Genomic DNA, 17,089 nt, shown 5'->3' with positions numbered 1-17,089 from the left:
CTTAACATTTGAAATTTTTTGCGGGTCGATTACTTTTTGTTGTCGATAACTGTCTGGCCGGATGGAAGTGTGGTGAGTAATTTCGTGGTAGGGCGCGTAATTTGAAATATGTGTTGTGGTCTACAACAGATAAAAATGTTAAAATTCCCAACAAAATTTTCAAAAGTAGAAGATTATATAATAATGTTCTATCAAATAATATGTTGTGATGTAATATTTTAGTTTATTTTAAGGAAACTCGAAAACTAAATATAAAAATTGGAAGTTAAAGTACTTAACGTGACTTCGTTTCATTGAATACTATGTACTGAGTACAATACCCACATAGTCATTGATGAAACTAGTCTGATTCCCTTATAAAAAATTTGAATTTAACATTAACTTAAATTAGTAGTGCATTTTATACAGTTTGTATTCAATTAAGTATTTCAGGCCGCAATGGTATACGTAGAAGGTAAGACGAAAAATTATAAACAAATTATACAAATATGTTTCTGTGTAAAAATTACTGTATAAAATTGCTTAACAAGTTACAAGAATATCACTAGTTTCAATGTGGTGCACATTTCGCTTTCGCTGGACTGATTTAGGTTCAAGAGTTATTTTTAAGTATTTAGATGGCTTTAGAAAGCGACGGGAGCTGTCGCCGATGTGGGTTTCTCGGAAATCGGCGTTACGACCATGGCCTGATTATCGTATCCATAGCCGATCTCCGTCATAACCGTAGTGGGCGTGGTACTGTTTTCCGCCGGATAGCGTGTGCTCACCGGCGTTGTCATGGTCACAACGGAACCCTCGGCGACACCTGCAATAAATCAAGTACATTTTAATATGTACTATTTTTCAAAAAAACCCGGACAGGTAGATCCTCACACTTACCTGCCACACTGTAGATTTGCGATTGCGCCCTCTCAAGGTCGCTGCCATGGCGGTTGATGGCATTCAGGTTCTGGATGGTGGTGGCATTGAGGTCCTTTCCATTCTCCGTTACTGGATGAGGATAGGCCTTTTTTTGGAGACGGCGCATCAGCTTCTGAAAACACCAGTTTCCTATCATCCATCGAAAGAATTGGAAGGCGCAACGAATGGCGATTAGGATGAGTACGATGGTCAGCAGCCAAATGATCAATCGTTGGGTATGCTGGATGTTCAACATCTCTGCCTTAAGCGGCTCGAACTTATTGTAATCTGTCGTTAAAACATATTTAGATATGTTTATCATTAAATATTTTTAAACTAACCCCTTCCAAGGATTTAATATAACTTCAAATATGCAATAAGCTGACAAATGGAATATGTGCCTCGAACACTAAAGTTTGCAAAATACATTTCTTGGCTTATTTACATAATTAATATAGGCATCTTAAATAAATACGTTGTCGAACGCTTTATTACAATGTCAAAGTGCCAATTCAAATTTGAAAAAGAGTGATAAAAAATAGGAATTTACGGACTGATAAGATAACGAAAAACGAATATAATACGAAAAAAAACGAAAAAATAAGCTATATAAAATTTTCGGACTTTTATAATAAAAGTGCGTGTTTGTTATCGTAAATAAACCCATTTTCACCTCCAGAAGTAAGACTCATAGGTACTTTACGTCCGGGAAAAAATGAGTTGCTATAAATATTTGCTGACTCTATCTTCAAAATTTGCACTTACAATTTTTACAAAGCAAGGTGATCAGCAAAGTACATATAAGATAATTTCTTTGATAACTCTAATACTTCAACAGAATTCATACTTAAGACATTTCTAAAAATGTTAGAGTAAAAAGAAAATTCTCAGTGCGAGTTCTAACAAATCAATTTAAATATATACTGTATATCCTCAAGATATTTAGCATCTTTTTTTAGCAACTCATGGGGAATGAGTTAATCACCTGTTCAAAACCACTGTAATTGCCAGACAATTGATTCCGGCTGGAAAAACCTGAACTCACATAGAACTTGCCAAATTACCCTATCCATTGCAAAAAAATCTGAGGTAATCTTTGGGGAATCTTTCGATTATACTTGCCTGAGCATTCCTTGAGGCACAATGTCGCATCGTAGTTGTGGGTTTGATTATTACAGACCGCGGTGCACGGGTGACAATTCTCAGTTACAACATAGCAAAATTCATTCACCGGATGGCAAACCACTCCGTGGCAATCCTTACTGCCTCCATTGGCCGCTGCTACCAAAGAAAAGCTTGGTATCAACGGTATTCCGCCAACGGAAAGCGACAGGGCGCTCATTTTTCTGGCCGACATTTGAGGTATTTTATGTATGAGGTATTTCTAATATTAAACTTTTTTCGATACTTCAGCTATGGTTAAGCGCAGTTTACATAAGCAGCGCTTCCTTTTTGTTTTGCTATTTTTAAACGTATCCAAAGTATGATTCATACACTAATAACGCGGCCCAGACGCTTACTGACTTCTCTTTTAATTGTTGGCTTCTGGAGTCTGAGTATTTTTTGTTGCCTTTATGCCTATTCACATGTGTATTGGTGCAAACGAGTTTATCTCGGCCAAGTTTCACAGCATTTTTCTTAGATTTCCCTTTAAGTTTTTCCACATTTTCACACGATTCTATTAGGCATATCCGGACACTAAGTATTTTGATTAATTTATGTAATTTTTTCACCGAACTCTATGTTATTTTAACAGTTTTGATATTTTTAACGTTATTGGTCAGCGTTCACCGAAGCGTTTTGAGCCACATTCAACTCGTTACTGGCTGTAATACCTCGATCGCTCGCTGTTACCAACCACTCAGCACTCACACAGTGGCACCGAACTCAAATACAGACTCATCCGCACCGTGACTTGACTTTTGTTTACCTTTTTTCACGTCGATTGTGGATGCGAAAGTATCTCTATATCTATATCTATGCTGAGGCAGGTAACCCAAGAGTTTGTGTATCTGCGATCGTCTGTTTATTTTCTGTTTTGAGTGAAATACTTCCAGAATTCGGAATACTTTGAACCCGGCTTCAGTTGCTTTCATCTCAGCAGTATTTGGACTAATGAAAATAAATATCAAAGGGGGAGCGCACTACAAACAAATATTTCATTGAAACTAAGTTACTCACTAATTTTTTTTTAAGTACATTGCTTTTAAAACGTCAAATTAATATGAATCAAATTCATGACAGTAAACAAACATGAATTTAGAAAAAAATGTAGATAAGAAATATTGACATACATATACATATGTACATTGTATAAAAAAAAAGATTTAAAAACATTAAAATACCGTTTACTTTAATCCCTGTTGCAATCATAATTTAAATTAAAAATTTAAATTATTTAATATGTATCTCATTGTACCACCTTACTTACACAAATTTGTCTCTTAGTGTCGATTTTGCTCAACTCGTCATACTATCGCGAGGGTTCGTGTCCTCGCTAAAGAGCACATTTAATGGCAGCATTGAAGTTGGATATATAAATATTTTATTAATATTACTGCTGTCTTGAATGCTATAAAAAAAATTAATTATTAAACTAGATTGGAAGTAACATTTAAAAATAATTGTTTTATTTGTTTAACCAATTTTTTAAATATAATTTTGCACTGCTCTTTAAACTTGGCAGCACTTTTCAATCTCATCTTTTCCAGCCCTTTCCAAGCGCGCTCTCTCTCTCTCTTCATCCGCTCACTTCCATTGCAGTGCCGCTTGCGAGATACTTTTGTATCTGCTTCCAGTCGTGTTCCAGCGCCGCTTGCAGTGTTATTATTACTTCCAGTGTGCTGGACTGGATGGCCAAGTCAAACAACATCCATTCGCTGAGCGGCTTTCGCTGTTGAATGAGCTGTTTTGCTGTTTTCGTGGAACGACGGCCGCCGCGTATCTTTCAGATACAAAAATTTAATCGAATCGAACCGAATTGCAGCTGCCGTTGCGCGCGTGTTGTCGATGGAAATTGTGGAATTATAACAATTATTTCTCGTGTGGAAGTGTGAAAGTGAAATAGTCGCCCCAAGAGCGACGCAATTAGATGAAAATATCTTTTACTCACGCTCTGTATCCGCCTTGTAACTTTGTATCTTTTGTGCGAGCCCGCTTCAACAAGTAAACCAATATTTTAAAAATCACTCGAGTGGAAGGCTGCGCGTCCTTGGGCTGCACCCAATTTTAAACACCTGTTTTAGAACCGAGATATAGATATTCGATTGCGATTTGATCCACCGAAAGAGACAGCCGCAACCAGTTAGAACGAGACAGGGGAAGCGAGCTGGGGAAAGAGATGAATAATTTCACAACCACAACAGCAGCCGCACCACCAAAGGAAGCGCTGCCCCGATCAGGACATGTTAATGAGGGTAAGCATGGGCTAAGAGCCGAACCAAACCAAACCAAACCATTTCGAAATTGGTTGAACATGAACAATTTCGTACGGGGCCTTGGATAATTGGAAATTGATTGGGTTTGAGTGGGGCTATTGAGATGAGGGAAGGAATCAGGGGCAGGGGCACTACATAGATGTGATTAATTTGAGGTCTTTTAGAATTCCTCTTTGACGTTTCTTCAAGGGTAGATTTGAACTCTCTGAGTATTTCTTTAACAAAATGCCATAGCTTGTGATCAAATGGATTTTTAAAGAGGTTTTTTATGTTCCCTTTGCTTGAGTATCTCTTAAAAAATTGTACATTCCTTTGTTTCTTTAAAAATTTCTAAGAATTATAGTTTTAAGAAATATGTGTATATTAATAACCACTAAGACATTTGTAAGCAATTTTGATTTTTGGTTCTAATACACTTGGAGTTGGGAATGTTGCTGTAAGTTGTCCCCTTTTTTTACAGAACTGATTATTATCATTTAATATCTACAATTCTTAACAACAAATTTAAATAAATCATTGAAAATGCCTAAACAATTTTCCAGCTATTCATAAAAATAGTTGTGCAATCTCTTTGATCACATTAATAACGAAAATTATTCTTGCACTTCCTAAACCCTCTTTCATTCTACCGATGTGATATCTTTGAATGCCGACATCAGCCAAAACAAACATTCAAGTTCCCAGAACTTCTCGAGTGTCGTATGTGCCTTGGGGTTCAAAATGTAAGCTATTTTTCTGTTGATTCAGATGTAAACAAACCCCATCGAGCACGTTTCCCCTTATCGCGTTCGGCATGACCTTATGTAATAATCAAAACATTTGCATAGGAAAATGTTACAACATGAAAAGCTGGCTCATTCAACACATTGAATAAGCTCAATTAATTGAAAACAGAATATGAAATCTCGATGACAAAGAAATGGCTGTTGTGCAAATCTCTTGGGATCACATTTAGTATTTGTTGTTATGCTAATGCGAAAGATTGTCCAAAAGAAGAAAAAATAATACACAAAAAACACGAGCTGAAAAAACTTTCTCGACGCTCAGTCACAATCGCAAGAAGTTGGCAAGTTCCTCTTTTTTTGGGGTTTTGAAAGTCTTTTTGAGACGATAAACAAAAACAAAGACCGCCAGTCAGCAGCTGAGGAAACCGCATAGTTCAGACCAACGACCGAAAGCGGACAAAGCTGTGAAGAAGAAATTTCAGTTGAAAAATAAACAAACACCGAGCTCTTATATAGTTTTCTTTTAGAGCAATCGAGGGGAAGCCGAGCGATCCCCGCTACAGAAAGGGAAAATATACACAGTTTTTTTTCTTTTTGGAGGTGCAAAAAATGATTGCCGCAAGCACTTTCCATTTAATGGATACACTTAAAAAGATAATATATACATAAATCATTTAATAACTAATAGCACAAGATTCCCAAAAATTTGGTTTCCGTGAGATTTTCCCTTTGAAATCTTAAAGATCGTTAATAGGTAATTGATGGCATTTACTTGGTTTATGATAATATAATTATCTATGATATAATGAGTAAATGCAAACAATTTACAACTATTTAAATGATTTTAAAACATCTGAAAACATTATTTCCCAAATTGAAAAAAATCCGTTAAATGTTTTGTATTTAATATGTTAAAATAAAATGTTTTACTTATAGAATTAATTTTTATTAATTATTAAATCCTTAAAACTACTTTAAACTTATTTTTATCGGAAAATTATCTCACGATTGATATGACTTCTTGCAGTCATTCATTTGTGCTGACTATATTCAAATGGTATGCCAGTTATTAACAGATTTTCCTGAGGTTTTTTTCCAGTGCAGATATGCAAAAAGGCTGACTGCGAGCATTTGTATCTTAAAGATACAGCGCGTGCAGCAGGCAACAGCTGACGGTTAGCCGAGGGGATTGCAGCCGCTTCATTTGCGCCCAAGCACGCATGACAAAAGACCCCCACAAAGAGTCGGCCCTCGGTTTGAAATAGCCGTGCCTCCAACTGAAACTCACTCAACTGCTGGCCTCTTTTTTTTTTGCCAACCAGGCTGACTGACAAGTGAAGGGGTTTCTTTTCAGGAGATGGCTATGATGGGAAGGGGCCCAGCAGCCCCAACAGCAACAGAAACAGCAGCAGTTGCATGACGAGCCGCCTGAATGCAGTTTATTTCTTTTTTGCTCGCATGCCAGGAATGATTCACTCGCCAGGCCACGATGACAGGATGTGCGAGTGCCAGGAAAGAGGTCTCCTCCATTTGGATTTGGCTCTTAACATTTCTATGGGGATAGCACTTAAAGGAAACTCAAGCCCCACTCTTTTTTGCCCCTTTTATATCGCTTTGTCATGACTTGCGGTGGCCTATAAAACAACTCTTCCAGAAGCCCAAATAATGGAGTTTCCAAGGAGTTGGGCTATCCACCTTAAGTGCTGGTGCTTGCAAATGAAACTCTAAAGAAACTTAAAAGTTCTATGAAGAAAATTGCACTTGTATTTGGAACACAAATTCAGGTAATGTTAAGAACACATGGGGTTTTTATTGCCTCTCGACCTATTTGCATTCATTAAGGAGATAATGTAGTATGATCTAATGTTTTATTTAGCCTTTAGCTAAACACAGGTAATTTTTAAGCATCTTAAAAGGGGTTTAATGCTTATTTAAATTATACTGGGCCATTAACAATAATATAACATTCTTTAAGCTATTAAATATTTTCACATTTCAACTCAGCTAAAAACTATGTTTCACCATTCTAAGAGCTAAGAAAGTAACCCATAGAACCATTCTGAACAGTAAATATTTAATCAGACTGTTTGCCAATATTAACAACTGCTTAACCAACGTGCAAAAATAAATAAATAATGATTTTGAAGTTTGCAAACGACTCATGATCCATTAGTTGCAAATACAAACTGGCTGGCTAATAGGCTTACTTCCTCTTTTCAAAAACAGAGAAAGCTTGCCTGTCTAAATTCATAAGTATCGTTGCATGAAACCGAAATTAAGCTAATTTTTGGGCTTTGCTTTGTTGCCATTAAATATAACCATCAAATAGACAATTATTGGCCTTTCTGCTTTCGGTGTGCATAACATGGATTATGAGTGCCTGAGAGGCAATTCAATCAATCAACGGAAACCGAAACTGAACCCGAAATGTGAGTTCATTTGAATGAAGCATAAACTAGAGATGTTGCAGCCAGGCTAAGGTCAATGTAAGGCTGGCTAAATATACTGCAGTGTGTGTATCTGTATCTGAGGCGTATCTGTATCTGTCAGATGCAACATTCAAATAGTCGACATTGCAGGCCGCATTTCTCGTCCAGTGGCAGTGGCATGTTCAACAACCTTGAGTCAGGTTTTTCCACTTTCGGCGCCGCGCCGCTTCTTCGCCGCAGTTGCAGTTGCAGTTGCAGTCGTCGTCAAGCGTCAACAGCATTTTTTCCCGCCGCACACACATATTTTCCTGGATTTTGTTCGGGGGCTCTCTCATAAATTTTCCCGTCAAACTGCTTTCTAATTTTGGCTTTCCACACTTGTTTATAGTTTTTTTTTTATATATGCATATGCATAGGTTTATATATTCATTACCATTTCGGGTTGTGTAACTCTTCACGCGATCGCCGGACCATTCATGCGTGCTCAACCATTTGAACTTGGTTGCCAATCAAAGAGAATCTGTATGGGAGAAATGGGGGAAAACCGAGCTGAAAGTAAGGTGGTGGTGAAGCCCTCCAAATGCAGAAAGGCCCAGACGAAAACGCTGCGAACTGTGAATCGACTGGCCAACAAGGTTAATTGAATGTGGCAGGCGAGTTTGTAAAGGTTGCAGTGCACACAGTTTGGCCAAATAGCAGGGAAACGGCAGCTAAACAATTGTTGCTGCACATATGTAAATAATTTAGTGCCCCATTTAACTGGGTTCATTGGAAGGGAAAGTAAATACCCATTTCATAAAATAAATGAATATCAGCACTTGTTTTATGTTTGCAATATTTACAAAAATATTTTTAATAAACAAATGTATTTCATGGTTTCGGTATTAAAACAAAAATGAGAATGCACTCCAAAATCTTGATCAAACTTATTAAACCATTTGTGTAAATAAAAATATACCATTAAAGACATATTACTAATCAATCCTTTATAAAATATAATAATTTTGTGTTCATATTCCAATGGCAATAAACAAACCTTTGGAATGTTATATATTTATAGAGCAGGAAAAAGTTCATATTATATATCTCAATCAAAAGATTCAATCAAAAGATTCTTTAGAACTTGAAAACAAACAAAAAGCCCGTATCAACAACTTTCGATCAACCTTCACTCGGCTGATTTTTTACCCAAAATACCTCCCTCCCCGCCGTCTGTCACCCCCGTGGAGAGAATTCTTCAGAAATCTCAAGACCCATGAATCATGCATTTGTTGACTTACTAACCCGTTTTCGGACCTCCGTTTTTTGGTCAAGTCAATAAAATGCTTTTGTGACCCACATTGCACCACCCATTGTGGTGTGAATTTTTGGGCCAGCAAAGGTTAACAGTTTTTATTTTTTGGCGAAAACCCGTTCCAGGGCCAGTTAAATATTTTATTTTCCCCTCATATGGACAGTCGCAATAAGTCAGCTGTCAGCTGACGGAACAGGAAATCGAAAGAATTTCAAATTTGTCGTGTGAGTTTATAGCAACTGGCGAATTCAAATGGAACTAGCAATAATTTTCCAAGACTTATATGCTGTGCGATTTTTATGCCTCGGTCATTTCCTATCTCACTTAAAAAAAAAAAAGAAACACTATTTAACGGCCAGCGTATGGAGTTCAGTAAGTTAATTTCAGCACAGGTTTTCTTTGTTTTTCCCCCATATATGTACATATAGTTTTTTTTTCGTGCCATATGATTAGTTTTCGTATTTTAGCCGTTGCCCGTTGTGCATAATAAAAAGCCGCGCTTGCCCGGAGAATTATAAAGCAAAAGCGCAGAGACGTAGGAACAACAAGAAAATCATATACACACAAACTGGCACTTATTCGAGACTTTGTAAGTTATATGCTGAAAGCGCAAAATAGCAAGAACTGAGGTTCAATTTGAAAACAATCGAAGATTGACATACCCCTTTGAAGTCTCAAATTAAGTAGTACACGATTTTTTAATTGATTTATTCTTGATAAACGCCCCAATATATTTTAAATAAGGATTTTATGTAATAAATTAAACAACATTCCGTTCCACATTTACAAATTAAATCCCGATCAAAAAAGACGAATAAATAAAATACAAATATTGTTCAAATAACAATGTGAATACATATTATAGGAGACATCAAAAGTATTTAAATGGGCAAAACTAATAAGTATACCTACCTTCTTATCTCAGCTAGCTCTAAAGAAGCGAAAATATTTTGCCAAGTCAGCGAGATCACATTAAGATGCATGATACCCCATGTATATATGGTCCCAATTTTTTTGTAAATCATTGCAAACAACTGTCTTGAATTACCACACGCTTCTAGGGTATAAACATAGTGTTGAGTTTGCCAAGGGGGAGTGGTAAAAAAGTTTAAGATGGGGTTTCGAGGGCAGGCGGGGTAAGCAACCTGAGCTGAGCAATCAGGCCGAACCACTCAGCAGACCGAGCGGGCCAGAAAAAGTGCGAGTTTGCAAAAAAATACTTTGTTTTTTAGTTTATGCAGCGGCACAAAATACGTTTTTCTTCTTTTAGCAGCATGCCCGCGCATATATAGAATCCGCTTAGCTATGTACTTACGGGTATATAGTGTTTATGTGCAGTCAGAAATCAAACAACTAAATTGATTATGTCTGCCAGAGCGATGCCCCAACATCTCTACTCTTCCTCCCGCGGTTGCAGTTTCGTTTCAATGCAGTTAATTAAGTAAAATCGCCTCTAAGTGCATTAGCCGCACTGAGAGTCAGAACCATAATTCATTTTAAACTACAGTGTTCTAATTGCACTCGCCCTAATGGCGTTGAAATCAAGGGTCAGAGGTCAACTAATTGCCAGTTGACAACTGTCAAGTCAAAGAACCTTTAAATTAGAGCAACTATGGGGAGATCGGAGTGTAGCGATAAGGAAGTTATGTTTGTTAATAGATGCACTGAAAGGAGGAACCAAATGGAGCTACAAGTGTGGGAAGCCAAGGAAATTATGGGGTCAAAAGTAATTAAGAATGATAACATAAGTGTTGAAAGCTTAAGGTACTGAAAAGATCTAATCAGTTCCGCAAATTAACATTCATTTCTGAAAATATGAGGGTAACAAAAGGGTAACCTCTTTTATTATTAATACAAATAATAATCTAAATCCTTCTATCTATTCTAGTTTTTTTAATTATCATGTCAAAATAATATTATAAAATATAAATATAATAAATTTAAGAGAACTTATTAGTAAAGCTTTCCACATTTTCTAAAAACAGGTTCTGCTGTCATTGTCAGTCAACATATAACTTTCATATCTACCTAGATACGAACTATCAATCCGATAACAAGACGTACTTGAAGATACAACTCATAGTCCCATCGGGCCAACAACTTTCCCACTTTGCCACACTTCCACTTTCCAGAGACAGTGACTGAGAGTCGAGGCTCCCCAACTAAATGAAATGATAAATGACAGCAACTTAAACACAGACCAGAACACCAAACCAGACGGTTCCAATTGCGTGGATCGTTCATTTGTGCACAGAAAACAAAGTTTAAAACCAAATATATCATGTTAATTATAGAAAAGTATTTAGTTTAAGTACCAAGGATATTAAAGTTTTGCTTAAAATCACCATTTTTATTTGGGTTCTTTTGATATCAAAACAAAATCAATTTATATTCGTTTAAATCAATCAACATATATTTTAAAAATAATTAAATTATAAAGTTATCAAATCTAACAGATATTTTTCCTCTGTGTAAACACATGAGCACACGACCGAACTGGAACCACAAAGCAAAACAACAAAAATATATAAATAACCCCAAGCGAACCCCAACCAAAATTCTACACACACAATTAAGAGGAAGTTTATACCACGCTTTCGCTTATCAGCGAGCTGAGATCGCTCTATGCTCGCTTAAATCGATCAAAATGCTGTCCCAACTACTTACAAAATAATCCCCCACTCCAGCTGCATTACATCTTCAATGGAATTCCTTTGTTCGAGCCCGGTTTTGTCCCCAATTCGAAAGACTGCATCTCGAAGGTGACTCATCGGTTTACCGAGACATCAAGTGGAGCAAACAGATTTTTACGATCTTGCAGGGCTTCTCTAGAGATTTTACCGGTAATCCGATAGGTTACGCATTAAATATCACTTGTCATTAGATACTGTAATTAACTGCCATAAAAAAGGTGATTCAAGGTACTTACAAACGCTTTTTTCTATCGTTTCCGCATTGCAGTGTGCAAGGAGTGGCTCGTGCGTGAGGATGGCGCTTTGGCCTACAAACTCCAGTCCCAAGAGAGTGAGTACCAGGAGGGGAACTAATGTTTGACCATCAAACTGAAGCATAAAATCATTTCCCCCAGTTAATGACTTCTACAAGGGAAATCGGTACAGAAACGCAGTGGTACGCGAGGATTTCCCCACTGCCCTGCACGAACAGATCAAGGAAAAGGAACAAGCCCAGCGAAGGGTGGATGCCTACAGAAGACGTCTAACTGAACAGTAAGTCTTCACTATACGAAAAAAATTTTAAATGAGAAAAAATAAGCTCTAGAAGGACCAAATCTATCAATGTTACCAATTCTCAATCAAAACACAAAAAAAAACAAGAAAGAACGCTACAGTCGACGGCCTAGATTATTAGATACGCGTTACTCAGCTAGTCGCTACTGAGTGCGAGGGAGATGGAGATATGCATGCCCCAAATCTGCTGTTTCCGAGTTCGGCTCGTCTAGTGATTCTGATCAAGAATATATATACTTTTTAGGGTCGGAAACTACAACCTTAATGTTAAAATCAGTTATAAATAAATGCATAGGGCATTTTATTATGGTAAAATAAGCTTTAAAACCATTATCACACTTAAATAATTGTTCCAATGGTTAAGGTCAATTTGTTTGTTGGGCTTTTCAGTGAATTTTAAAATTAAAATGATACAAATATTTGTTTGTATTATCTAACAAATAGTACTGTGCTATTTTTGATGGTCAACCAATTAAAATAATAGTTTCTAATATGTTAGAGTTACATTTTTTATGAACTCCTTTTGACCTTTTGAAAGACTTTAGGGTTTCGGATATTACTCATTTTGTATTCAGTAATGGTTATCTAGTAAACAAAAAATCGGAGTTATTCAAGAACAACATTTTTGAAAGTCATGCATTCTACATTTTCAAAGGAACTAATCACAATATCTCAACAGGGAGGAGCATGACAAGCGAGTGGCCAAAGAAATTGCTGACAAACTGGAGCGTGACCTGCAGGAGCAGCAGCAAAAGGAGCTGCAACAGAGCGAGCTAATAGCCAAGCAAATGCAGGTGAGTGCCTTGGATTTCTTGGTATCATCATGTCCCTTGAGTGATTAACTCGATTGCAGGAAATCTATGTTAATTTGCCGCCTGTGCCGCCGCCAGCAACACGAGACAAGAGCCGTCCCCCGCCCCGTCCCGCCAAAGCAAGTATACACCTGCAACAGCAGCAGCAGCAACATCAGCCAGAGGCTAGCACCTCACAGCAGGCTAGATATCACAGTCAGCAACACCAGCAACACCAGCAGCAGCAGCAACCGTTGCAACTGCAGCAGCAACACTTTTCACAAACAGACAACTATGTAGGATTATCGCTTATACCAAATATTGTAGATTTGCCAGCGGCAGCAGCAGCAACATGCACAACTCCCACTAGAAATGTACAGGCACACAATCAGCTGTTGGTGAGTGATGTCTTATCATCGCAACACCAGCAGCAGCAACAGCAACATCACTCACGTTTTCATCATGCACAACAGCAGCAGCAGCAGCAGCAGCAGCAGCAACAACAGCAGCAACATCAATCATCATCGCCGGCACGTCGTCCACCAACAAATCCGAACACATCTGCAACAACTAACATGCCCAGCACTCCATCCATAACTCAGCACCCACCCACACACACCGCACACTCAGCTGGCATCGATGAGCTGGTGGACTATGCCGATGTTGCTGACAGCATACGCGACTACAATATCGCTGCCACAAGCTGCACGGCAGCAACATCGGGCAGTGTTGTCGATGCAGCTGCAACATCACTCCAGAAACAACGCTCCCCGTCACACGAAAATCTCCTAAGAACCGAACTGAAATTTCAGAAATTGTCACCAGAGAAATACGATCAACTGGTGGGCAATTTCGGCTTGGGAAATGGAACTGGATCGGGATCGGTATCTGGATCTGGATCGGCCAAGGCAGCTGAAAGACACATGCAGCAACACGCCGATGACATCGAACTCTATGTGGATCCCTGCGATTATGCGAGCCTGCGCGAGATCGGACTGCCAATGGAGGAGATCCAGGAGATGAGCAAGAAGCTCAAGCAGGAGCAGAAGGATGAGGTGACTCTAGAAAGCTGGCTTCAATTGAAAAGGTCTGATAACATTTTGATATTACAGTTGCTGGCTCGCCGACTGCAGGCCATTGAGTCCAAAGAATGTGTGGGCCAGGAGCACAGGGATCGTCTGCTGGCCATCGAGGCTCAGGACAAGGAGCTGGCCAAAATGCTGCAGGACAGGGTAAGAATTTCTATGATATACTAAAATAGGAATTCAATGCGAGCTAATATGTAAGATATGGTCATAGGATAATATTAGGAATCAAAAACCATTCAACATAAAAGAATGGTTGTTTAAAACTATTGAAAATACTATAAATATATCTTAATCAGTTAAGTTTTTTTTTAAAGGTTTGTAAAATTTCCTTATAATAACAAAGCAAATATAAGCTAAATTTATTATAATAATACAAATATGTATACAGCTATTTAGGACTAGCAAGGTCAAAATAAATGCCTTATACAATTCACTTTACTATCCACCACTCTTCCTAAAATTGTATTAATAATAAAGTTTCTGAGCTTGACAAACCACGTACTAAGGGTTATAGATTACAATCATCCCACGCGATGCAAACTTTTATCAATAATAATAATATTTCCTGAATCTAAATTCTACCCCACTACCCAAATTACAGATGAATTCAAGAAATTCGTTCTGCTATAAATACAACTATTTAGGAATAAGAAAGGTAAATTGAATATAACAAAGAAACCAAAACAATGCAGTCTTATTTTGCCAAGCATGTTTCAATTAACATCTTTATTTAGCTATTTTCATGTCTGTTCATATCATGAGCACTACATTTGTATACCAATAATCTTATATTCAGTTAACGGCTTTCATTTACTTTTTTGTGTACACCTAATGTTGAAACACCACTTCGATCTGCCTTTTTAGGAGAAGGCCAAAGCCAAGCGGGCCAAGGAGAAAGCTCGTCTGCGAAAAACTCAGCAGAAGGAAGCCGCAGAGGCTGCCAATGGAAACGGTAGTCTGCTCTGTGGCACCAATTCCCATTGTGGTCCTATGCTGCCGCTGCCACCGGACTGCCTTTCCAGCACTGCCAATCATTCACAGGCCGACATCGATGTGGAGGCCTACTCCAATCCCATAGATGTGCTCAACAATAGTCGTGAACAGCGACCACACAATGGACCTTTGACCAATGGCAGCCTGACCAGAGATGGGGGCTCGGGCTCCAATCACAGCTCGATGCAGAGGCAGCAAAGGAACATGGCACCCATTAGGGGAGAAGACGATATATACACTCTGCCCGTGGACAGTTGTAGGCCAGGACCAAGGCCTGTTTCACTGCACATGGCAGCGGAGGCGGTGCAACAACTTCAGAACCACAATTCCATGACAAGGTGAGTTGGACTTCCAAGTACAACCATTAAAAAATATGTGTGTTTAGATGAACTTTTAATATATCTTTTAAAATGATAAAATATTATTATTTACTGTAATATTTCCATATTTACATTTAAAATTTAATATTTTTGTTTGTAATTATAAAAAAAAATGTTTAACTTGGACCTTCAATAAATTTAATAATTGTACAAGAGCTTTATTTCATACCTACCTCAAACTATTTTATTCCAATTTAATTATTATATAATTTTCCTTACAGATCCGAGCATTATGGATCCGAGGCCGGTTCGCATGACAGTTCCCATCTGAGCGGCCAAGACATATCGCCCCACATGAAATACTCCAAGTCCGGCAATTTCGGTATATATGTATAAAAGCTTTATCCCCGAAAAATGTATCGCTATATATTGATGTATATTCCCATTGCAGATCAAAGTGCCAGTCCCACGCCGCCTTACATGCCAATTCAGGGTACTCGACGATCAAATTCAAGTGAAGATCGTAAAAAGAAGTCCAAGGACAAGTGCACGCATCAGTGAACCATAATCCCCCATTCAATACAACACTTATATACACATATGTTTTGTACTCTCTTGACAATGCAATTGTTCAGATCAAAATCATAACTTTTATCGATTTATTCAAATCTTTCTCACAGTGTATCCTTAGATCTTAGTGGTAGTTTATAGTTTAAATACATCAAAATCATGTACATTTTATGTGTGGTTTCAGTGATGGCTTTAGTAGACGACATCATTGGGTTTACAATAAAGATTTTTTATAGATAAATATTTAAAATGGAGTTCATTGACTGGGAATAGGGTTGAAACAAAAGAATATAAATACTATCTAATTTATAAAATGACTTGGAAATATGAAATAAAAACAAAAGGAAAGGCTAGAATCGAGTGCCTCAACTATTAGATACCCATTATTTTGTTTTAAATATCAAATAAAATATAATTCCGGGTCAATTCTAATGGGGCGCCATAAAACATCGATGCTAGCGCCACGGCACCTAGCGGACGGCAGCGGTACTACTGACCATGCCAAAACCTGTTTAACTTAGTTTGTCATAACTTTTAAAATAACAATGCGATTGCTACCATTTTCAGCATTTAGATAGATATTGATCAGTAAAATCAATTGAAATTTAGACTTATAGAAAATCTTTATAAATGTGGACAATTTTGAGCGGCTTAAGAATCCATAGAATCTGTATGCTTAGTCCCAACTTTCTAACTTTTATATTAGCTAGCTAGTCGAAATCGGCAAATAATCGTGATCAAGAATATATATACATTAGAAGGTCGGAAACGCTTCCCTCTACCTGTTACATACTTTCCGACGAACACAAGATACCTTATTAGTCTACGAGTAACAAGTATAATAACCAAAAATTCTATGAATTACAAATTCAATTAAATTTTAATATTTCTTATGTACTAGATCGAAGTAAAAATAAATATAAACCATGATTTAAATAATTCGCTATAAACAAACAAAACGTTTTTATGTTTTATAACTTAAATTTGAGTGTAGTTTCTGAAATAAACTAAAGCTCGCGCTGTCAACGTAAAGATGAACTTTTCTGGAACTTCGGTCAATCAAATCCGAAAGCTATTCTCCAAGATTCCATAACCAGCCGAACTGCATATGTCTGTCAAAGAAACTTGAATCTTAGGGTATGTGATTTTCATTAGTTTTGTTTAGACCTTTACCTTCTGAAAAATGATTGCTTTACTTCCGATAATACCGCCCTCGATCAGCTTTTGGTTTTGCCTTCGTTTTTTTTTACTAACATCAGCAAGATTGCGTCCAATACCGGAGATCAAAACTTGT

General features: G+C 37.5%; 2 protein-coding genes across 13 annotated transcripts; one reads left to right on the top strand and one right to left on the bottom strand.

Moving 5' to 3' along the window:
• Nucleotides 1-39: 39 nt before the first annotated feature.
• Nucleotides 40-2,722, bottom strand: LOC119546221 (protein grindelwald). The gene is made up of 3 exons (XM_037852361.1): nt 2,023-2,722; nt 880-1,188; nt 40-805 (listed from the first exon to the last, which is right to left on the bottom strand). Exons 1-3 carry the CDS (start codon nt 2,255-2,257, stop codon nt 624-626), a joined length of 726 nt encoding a protein of 241 aa, XP_037708289.1. The 5' UTR covers nt 2,258-2,722; the 3' UTR covers nt 40-623.
• Nucleotides 2,723-3,767: 1,045 nt separating this feature from the next.
• LOC119546760 (mediator of RNA polymerase II transcription subunit 15) lies at nt 3,768-15,966 on the top strand. Of its 12 annotated transcripts, none has more exons than XM_037853303.1 (12): nt 3,769-4,316; nt 11,473-11,628; nt 11,747-11,809; nt 11,874-12,012; nt 12,713-12,827; nt 12,887-13,120; nt 13,637-13,879; nt 13,937-14,056; nt 14,514-14,567; nt 14,777-15,243; nt 15,507-15,615; nt 15,677-15,966. In XM_037853303.1, the coding sequence occupies exons 1-12, from the start codon at nt 4,241-4,243 to the stop codon at nt 15,791-15,793; spliced, it is 1,893 nt and encodes a 630-aa protein (XP_037709231.1). In that variant the 5' UTR covers nt 3,769-4,240; the 3' UTR covers nt 15,794-15,966. The 12 variants fall into 12 exon arrangements, with proteins under 12 accessions (XP_037709221.1, XP_037709223.1, XP_037709231.1 ...); XM_037853302.1 differs by having other exon boundaries at nt 12,887-13,222; XM_037853304.1 differs by having other exon boundaries at nt 3,770-4,316; nt 12,887-12,964.
• The last annotated feature ends 1,123 nt before the right edge of the window (nt 15,967-17,089 follow it).

This window comes from Drosophila subpulchrella, chromosome 2L (genome assembly GCF_014743375.2).
Source record: "Drosophila subpulchrella strain 33 F10 #4 breed RU33 chromosome 2L, RU_Dsub_v1.1 Primary Assembly, whole genome shotgun sequence".
In the NCBI taxonomy this organism is placed as follows: Eukaryota; Metazoa; Arthropoda; class Insecta; order Diptera; family Drosophilidae; genus Drosophila; species Drosophila subpulchrella.
This window is presented reverse-complemented; position numbering and strand designations above follow the sequence as displayed.